The following is an 8,904-nucleotide window of genomic DNA, read 5'->3' as shown; positions in this document are numbered from 1 at the left end:
AAAATTACCCAATTTAGTGTAAAAAAAAAAAAAAAAAAAAAAGAGGGAGAGTGTTGGTTAATAAAAAGAGTAAGTAAAGTAAATTTTGAAAAGTAAATGACGAATATGGAAGGAACCACAACCGAGTCAACCACGATCCCTCCCTGGCTCCTTCCACCCACGTACCATACTAGTCTGGTTTCTCTATGTTTACTGCGTTAATGGCTTCCATTTCTTTTTTATCGCAACGTTTTTATTATTAATTTCCTCAAATCAATTTTTATTCGCTCGCTCTATCTATCATTAATTTACCCAAATTTCATCTGATTCGAATTCGATCATAAAACTTTTTGAGAGATTGAGATATATATATATATATATATATATAGAGAGAGAGAGAGAGAGCTCTCCTTCTTCCTCTCCAAATTCACCCAATTCGATTTTATCATCTTCATCTCCTCGGCCATTTTCGATCGGTGACGGGAGATCTTTCGCCGGTAAAATCTCATCTCCCTCCTCTATTTTTTGCCTTTATAATCTGATTAAGTTCTAGTTAATCGCGTTTCTGTATATTTGATCATCGTCGTTGTAGAAGAAATCGATTTGATTCGATTGTGATGAAACAGTTTCCTATTAGTTTTTGCATGCTTGGTTGATTGTTCGTTAATATTGTGAGAGATTTTGATTAAAAATAGTGATGATGATGTTTTCTGTTGTTAAATTCTCTCAGGTTTATGATTTTTTGGGGGTTTCTATGGGTGTGATGGAGAACAGTATGGTGAATACGGAGACGACATCAAAGGTTGTTAAAGTGACTATGAGCAGCAATGTTGGTGATGCTTTTGTTGATAAAAGAGTTGTTTTTCAGAATGGTGTTTCTGCTGGTGGTTGTGGTTTCAGGAATGATCGTATGACCGGGCTTAAGTTTAAGCGTCGGAAGGTTTGTGCTGTTAGGGATTTCCCACCTGGTTGTGGTACTGGTCGGATGGTGTTTATACCCAAAACAGCTGAAGATGTTAAAGCTGCTGAAGATGTTATAAAGGTTGAGACTTCTGTTAAAGCCGAGGAGGAAGGTTTGGTGGGGCAGAGAGATGATGGGAAGAGTTGTGGTGAGTTTCCATCTGGAGATGTGGATTTGGTGGAAAACGGGAGTGATGTCATTATGGCTGAGCATGTTGAGGTTCAGTCTCTGAGCATTTGTATGCCAGATGGGGATTCTGTTGGTGGGGAGAGTTCAAATAGTGAACAGACTGTGAAGGTTGCGGGTTCCATGGGAAAGAAGAACTCGGTTCTTGAGAGTTCTGGTTCTGATGTTAGTAGCAGCGGAACAGAAAACATGACGAGGGATATTGTTGTTTATGCAGATGAAGAATGTTTGGGAAGAGATGATTTGGCACAGACTGAGCCGTTGGAAATTGAGTTGTCGTCAGATGTAGCAGTTCCAAAACCAAGTCTTGATTCGCGTAGAAAAAAGGCAAAGAAAGGGGTTGCATTTCATTCAGCCTTGAAGCTTACCAGAAAGATCAAGAAAGATTATGGTGAAGGATCTAGGATGAAGAAGGATTTCTATTCGCGCCAGAGGGTAGGTCGAGATGTAGAGGATTCTCCTGACCATCGAATACCTCGACAGTCTTGGATGCTAAATGTCGGGATTCCTCCTTCTCGTCCCAGTGGTTCAAGCAGCGGTGGTGATAATACTAGCCGGGAAAAAGTCAAGGAAACTCTACGTCTTTTCTATGGAGCTTGTAGAAAACTTTTGCAGGAGGAAGAAGCAAAGCCTGAGAAAGATCGGATAAAAAGGTTTAGAGTAGATTTCGTGGCTTCAAAGATTCTGAAAAGCAAAGGCAAGTATCTCAACGTGGGTGTTCATATTTTGGGACCTGTGCCTGGGATTGAGGTTGGTGATGAGTTCCAATATAGAATGGAGCTGAACATTCTCGGTATGCATAAACCGAGTCAAGGGGGTATTGATTATATGAAACACGGTGACGACATAGTTGCTACTAGTATTGTAGCCTCTGGAGGGTACGACGACTCTCTGGATAACTCAGATATCTTGATCTACACTGGTCAAGGCGGGAATGTGATGCAAGCAAAGAAAAGTGGACAGGAATATAAACCGCCCAAAGACCAAAAGCTTGTACAGGGGAACCTCGCATTGAAAAACAGCTCAATCAAGCAGACCCCTGTACGTGTCATAAGGGGCAACCAAAAGGCAGCTTTAGAATCATCAGGTGGTGATAAGAAAGGTGCACATTATGTTTATGACGGATTATATCTTGTGGAAGAGTATTGGCGAGAACTCGGATCTCACGGGAAGTTTGTCTTCAAGTTTAAGCTTAGGCGCATGCCTGGACAGCCTGAGCTTTCATGGAAAGTGGTGAAGAACTCAAAGAATCTGAAATACCGGGAAGGTCTGTGCAAACTTGACATCTCAGAAGGGAAAGAGCGACTACCCATTAGCGCTGTGAATGAAATAGACGACGAGAAACCGCCTATGTTCACCTACATAGTGAAACTGATTTACCCGGATTGGTGCAGACCAGTTCCTCCAAAGTCATGTAGTTGCATCGGTGGCTGCACGGACGACGCCAAAAACTGCAATTGTGTGGACAAGAACGGAGGAGAGATTCCATACAACCACGATGGAGCCATTGTTGGTGCAAAGCCTTTAATCTATGAGTGTGGCCCTCGCTGTAAATGCCCTGCTTCTTCCTACCTTAGAGTCACACAGCATGGTATCAGGTTCCCGCTTGAGATTTTCAAAACTAAGTCAAGAGGCTGGGGAGTGAGGTCGCTTAAGTCAATCCCTTCGGGTAGCTTCATATGCGAATACGTAGGTGAGCTTCTGGAGGATAGTGAAGCAGAAAGGAGAACCGGAAACGATGAGTATCTCTTTGATATTGGTAACAGATACGAAAATACCTTAGCGGAAGGGATGTCAGAGCTTATGCCGGGGGCACAGGCAGGCCCAGCCGAGGAAGAAGATGAGGAGGCAAGCGGATTCACCATTGATGCAGCAACAAAGGGGAATATTGGGAGATTCATAAACCACAGCTGCTCGCCAAATCTGTACGCACAAAACGTATTGTATGATCATGCTGACAAGAGAATGCCTCACGTGATGTTCTTCGCAATGGACAACATACCTCCGCTTCAAGAACTGACTTACCACTACAACTATGCGATCGACCAGGTACGCGACTCTATGGGTAATATCAAGACGAAAGCTTGCTACTGTGGTTCTGCCGTATGTACCCATAGGCTCTATTGATGGATGGATTTGCCTTCAACTTTTTATCCCTGCTTTGTTCAGATTCTTCTAGTTTTATGTTTGGTTTTCTCAAACATTTTTCCCATTTTAATATTCAGTTTCTTCTTGTGGTTTTATGTTGACTAATCACAGTTGACGTTACATTTTTAGTCGTAATTAAAGCTTGAATTTGTCAACAACCAAGTCTCTCTTTGATATCAAATATATGCGTTTATGCGGGGGTTGAATGGTCAAAAACTAGTTACAATCTCACTTGCAGTTTCTGCTTCATTAAACCGATCTACACTGTTTATGAATATCCCTAGCAAAGGCAAAAATTGGCAACATAATATGGGTTTTTACTTTGAGAGAATCCCTCTACACTGTTCAATAATATGGGTTTTTCACTTCTCCTCCAATCTTAAGTTTCTTCTAGTATCAGATTCCTTTTATTTGACAAGAATACTCTACACTGTTCAATAATATTCTTCTAATCAACCAAATCGGATGAACACACTTCATGAGAGCTCTACGTCCCTGGCACGGACTGTCACCCCTTTTAGGATTATATCAGCAAGTGGCCTATCTTCAGAGGATGTTTGAACCTGCAAAAGTTAAGAAAAATACTATTATATAAAGAAAAGTCAAGTATAAACTGAGATAGGAAAGTCATATCAATACTCTATATTTACCTTTTCCATCATGTCAAGAACTTTGAAACCATCCATTACTTTGCCAAAGACTGTGCATACTCCATTGAGAGATGTTGGAGTCTAGTATAGGTGATGAAGAATTGACTTCCATTGGTGTTAGGGCCACTGTTTGCCATTGAGAGAATCCCTCTTACATTGTGCTGCATATAATAAGAGAATGGCATCAAAGCAAATTCTGAAAAAGACAATAGAGGTATAGATATGGCAATCCGCAATACTCTTATCATCGAAAATCAATTAGCTCACCTTGAGGGAATGGTGTATCTCGTCATGAAGTTTCATGCCCCAGATGCTAGTTCCTCCTTTGTCAGTCCCAGTTGGGTCTCCTCCTTGAATCATAAACCCTTTGATGTTTCTATGAAAAATGGTTCCATCATAGTAGCCACTAGCACATAGACCCAAAAAGTTCTGCAATGAACAAACACAAGAGATCAAACACAAGAAAGATCAAACACAAAGCTCAAAGAATAACAAGGGAGAGACCGCAAATACTTCAGCTGTTTTGGGAACCTTGTCACAAAAAATCTGGCACTCAATGTCTCCCAGATTTGTATGCAAGATTACCATAGCTTCTTGCTCTGTAGAAGAAGGCAGCTCATTATCTTCTGCTTTTACAATCTTATTATTCTTCTTCTTCTTCCTACGTCTTCTCTTTTTGTTTGTCTCCTTGGCAACAACATCAGTGGCAACATTTGAAACTGGAGCTGACACCTCCTCCTCCTCTTTGACAACATCAGTTGAAGTAATGATTCCATCAGACCCTTGCAGTCTACTCTGGTCAGCTTGAAGAGGTCTAACATAATCCCAAAAATTTTGTGTGAAGAGAGGCCATGAAGTCAGGAACAACCGTTGTTGAAGGTTGGGGTGGAGGCTGAGGTGAAAGCTGAGATGAAGGTGCAACTGGCTGAAGCTTTGGAGGCTGAGGTGAAAGCTGAGATGAAGGTGCAACTGGCTGAAGCTTTGGAGGCTTTGGAGGAGGACTTGGTGAGTCTAAACCCATGTATCCCAAACCACTGTTTTTAATTAAACGCTTCTTAGGCTGAATGGCCTCTTCCATGCCTTGCCCAGATACTCCCAGCCCTCCTTTTCCTTCATAGTTCATTCTGAGCATTATACCATAAGCAGTTCCTGAAAAAAACGATAGCCTGAGAATGTCTTCACTGGATTATCCTTAGCAACAGATGACTTCTGAGCAAGAGTTGTCTGAGATGACTTGTGAGCAAGAGTTGTCTGAGATGACTTGTCATGTATCAAGTCATTATCCTTAGTGACAGTAATCAGAGATGACTTGTCATCTATCACTGGATTATCCTCAGCAGAGGGATTCTGAGAAGACTCGTCACATATGACTGGAGGATTATCATCAGCCATGGGATTCTGATTCTCTTGAGGAGGCCCCGAAACTGAATCCTCTGCTGCAGAAACAGAAAGAAACTATAAGATACAGTATTCATATAACTTTGTAACGAGATTAGTGTTATTAAGTGATTAGCGCTCTACACCATATCCTACCACTAAGTTAGTGATCTTCACCTAATCCAATCACTAAGAGGCTCCTTTTCTAATCTAATCTTCCTATAAATGTGTATCGTGTAAAAGAAGAATCAAGCGAGACAATTTACAGTAACTTAGAAACTTCTCCTTCAAACTTCGTACTTATATATGGTAATGCCCACAAATCAAACAAGGGTTCTATCTCTCTCTCTCTCCCTCTCTTTCTCTCAATCTCAATCTCTCAATCTCACTTCCTCATAATCAAATTCTCGATTTTTTTTTTTTTAAACCCTAGATCCGATTTCTGATCAAAACCCTTGATTTCACAGAGATAGAGAACTATCGGAAATCTTGAAACGGGGGAATCGGGAAGGAGAAGAGGGAGAGAGGGCACAATTCACAGTAACTTTCCAGAAACGAAAGGATTTGCAAAGAACTAGGGTTTGGAAATCTTGAAACGGGAGAATCGGGAAGGAGAAGAGGGCACAATTTACAGAAAACGAAAGGGTTTACCTTTATCCATTGCCGAATTCTCTGGAGGATGTTCCGAAACGTAATCGTCTGCGCAGAATCAGGAAGAAACGGATCTTTGTTGCTCTGAGTCTGACCAAGTTTCGTGTAAAAGCGGAAACTTTTTTGAAAGAGAAAAAAAATGATAACAGCTCAGCCTGGTGTTGGAGGAACAAAACAAAACAAAACAAAAACGTTTCTTGCTTTTTACCCTAGATTAGGCTAGGCCCAATTCGTTTCTTGCGGCCCACATCCCCAACAACCAAACGACGAGGTTTCTTAATATAATACAAGTGTGCTCCTAAATTGTATGATGCACACATAACCTTGTTTAAGGCAAGTATATGTATCAGTCTAACAAAGAAGATAAAATAGTGTAAGAAAAAGAAAAGAAAATAAAAAAGTTAAGAGACCTTTTCTTTATACAGAACTGAACTTCCATGTCATTTCGCGTTACTTGAGCTACCACAGTTGAAGTAAAGGTTTGATAAATGTATAAGCATATAATACCAAAATAAAATAAAACCACCGATACGATTATGAAATCAACTCACTTGCTAGTTTCAATTGATACCTTACACTGAATAATCACGTATCATACACAATCTCATTACCAACCTGAAGACGATTGTTGTTTGTTAATGTCTCTGACTCTGAGCCTGCAAAAGGCAAATGTCACTGCACAAGTGTATAATCGGAGTACCTTATATAACATTATTACCATATAAGAGAGATGAAATATAAAAAAATTACCTACTGATGGAATAATTACTTCGACTGATCTAACTGTCTTAAGGAACGGTATAAGGAAGGAAACCCTGTTTATTATTTTTGTCAGATCAATATCTTTAACATTAAGTCAAGATTTGTTTCTAAACCTTTTAACTGCATGCAAAGGTTTCATTACAAAACCAAGAACAGCAAATGGATCCATTAAAACAGCTTCACCCCAAAATGCGTACCGTCAACTGAAATGTTTCCCGACCTAAAAGCATCAAGAAGGGATCACACAATGTGTTTTTGTTTTTGTAAACTGTTTTGACAACATATATATAACTTACGTATCCACCATAGACATAACTAAGAGAAACACTACACTTAGCATACACATGTAAACCAGTCCAATCCATGTAGCTTTTCTAGAAGAAGAAGAAAAAACGGTTAACAAAACAAGCTTTTAAAGAATGGCTTCGTGAGAAGTGCAAAGCAAAAGATCAAACAGAGACCTGTTTCTGAGGAGCATTGTCATCTATAAATGGAGCTGCAAGAGTAATGAAGGAAGCTTCAACTACACCAACAAACATACGAGAGTAATGATAAGAGTATTTGCATCCAAATGACAAAACGTTTCATAAAAACACCAACACCTCTGTTTTCCAACATCGTCATTAAACCTAGTTGTCTCTAATAATAAACTCCACTCCATAAAATATAAAATTTTGTAGAAAGAAAGCAAAATACAGACAAAACAAAACAAGTCACATACGCAGGCATAATACGGTAAATCAAAAGGCAAAGGAACTGCCACAGCCAAGAAGTCGAAACAGTTAGACCTACTCCAATAAGTCTAAATGGATTGAAGCTGCACTAAACACATATAAACTACTTCAATAAGTTTAGACGTTAGCAGAGTAAAAAATAACAACAAAAAAAATAATGAAAGTTCTTCTGATCACCTTTTTGCCAATGAAGCAAAGATTGGTGATGCAATAGGAAGCCCAACCATAAATGAAGATGACAATACACCATATTCGAAATTACTTAGGTTGGAATGTCCCCTAAAACAAGCAAATTTTACATCAAAACAACTTGTTGGGAGTTTGAGGTACCTGACTGCTACTAGGCTTGATTTGATTTATTCAGTCAATTGGTCAGTAGATATATGGAGAGACCAAATGAAAAACATATGGCGGCTGCAAAGAGGATCCTGAGATAGGTTCAGGGAACTCGAAAGTTTGGAATTCAGTACAAGTATGGTGGTGTGCAAAGCTGAAAATTTCAAAAGCACCTCTGGATACGTTTTCATGCTGGGAGGAGGTGCAGTGTCGTGGGTCTCAAAGAAGCAGCCGATTGTGACGTTAACGGCTACTGAAGCAGAGTTTGTCTCAGCAGCTTATGGAGCTTGTCAAGCAGTTTGGCTTAGAAACATACTGTTGGAGATTGGTTTTCAGCAAGAGGAAAGTACTCTGTCTTCTTCTGTGAGTGACAATAGTTCTGCAATTAATTGTCTATGAATCTTGTGTTGCACGGAAGGAGCAAGCACATTCATTTCAGGTTTCATTACTTAAGAGAGTTGGTGAATGCAGGAGTTATTCAATTGGACTACTGTGGAACACAAGATGAGATAGCTGACATAATGACAAAAGCTGTGAAACTTGAGGTGTTTGAAAAGCTTAGGAGCAGGATGGGAGTGTGCATGAAAGAAGAGTAAACTGGAAGGAGTCGTTCCAGTTTAGGAGAGGAAATGATGAATAAAGAAGTCCTGCAGAAACGGACAACTCCACTGTTTGGTTTTTAATTTTAGCTGAATAAGTCTTCCTTAGCTGAATATCTCCACGTTTGAGTTTGTTTTGGTTTGTTAGTACTTATTAGTAGCTTAAGTTTTGGAATCTAGTTGTAAGATATAGGTATATATATAAAGACCAGTTTCACTTTGTTCAATAATATGAATCTTTCAGCACTTTCTTCGTCGATTTCTTATTCACAAAAGATAACATTTTGGGGGTGTGGCGATGTTGTCAGGGGAAACCTTTCTCTGTTCTACTACCCGTTTGCCTAGGATTCGATGACATTGGTCTTCATGAGGACGGTCTCTAAGCATTTTGTATTAAAAAAAGGGAATGTTAATTTTGGTTTTCAAATTGAACCGTCCTAAACCGATTGGTTCGTCCATTGATTTAATGTCTTTGGTATTGTTTCTTTTTCCTTTTTTTTTTTTTTTTTTTTTTTTTTTTT

The 8,904-nt window shown here is 39.6% G+C and overlaps 1 protein-coding gene and 1 pseudogene across 3 annotated transcripts in view; one reads left to right on the top strand and one right to left on the bottom strand.

Moving 5' to 3' along the window:
* The window catches only part of LOC104751910 (histone-lysine N-methyltransferase, H3 lysine-9 specific SUVH6-like), an 11,577-nt gene continuing 2,793 nt past the window's right edge, over window positions 121-8,904 (top strand). Inside the window, exons 1-3 of one of the 3 annotated variants that reach the window (XM_010473966.2) lie at window positions 121-476; window positions 710-781; window positions 880-3,409. In XM_010473966.2, coding sequence (XP_010472268.1) covers window positions 890-3,253 — 2,364 coding nt within the window. In that variant the 5' untranslated portion in view covers window positions 121-476; window positions 710-781; window positions 880-889 and the 3' untranslated portion in view covers window positions 3,254-3,409. Of the gene's footprint in view, window positions 477-709; window positions 3,410-8,904 lie in introns of those variants that run through there. The other 2 variants (XM_010473965.2, XM_010473967.2) reach the window with 2 other exon arrangements.
* On the bottom strand, window positions 3,495-6,100 carry LOC104751911 (annotated as a pseudogene).

The sequence above is a fragment of the Camelina sativa genome, chromosome 16 (assembly GCF_000633955.1).
Source record: "Camelina sativa cultivar DH55 chromosome 16, Cs, whole genome shotgun sequence".
Taxonomy (NCBI): Eukaryota; Viridiplantae; Streptophyta; class Magnoliopsida; order Brassicales; family Brassicaceae; genus Camelina; species Camelina sativa.
Note: the sequence above shows the minus strand (reverse complement) of the source record. Positions and strands in the feature narration are given on the sequence as shown.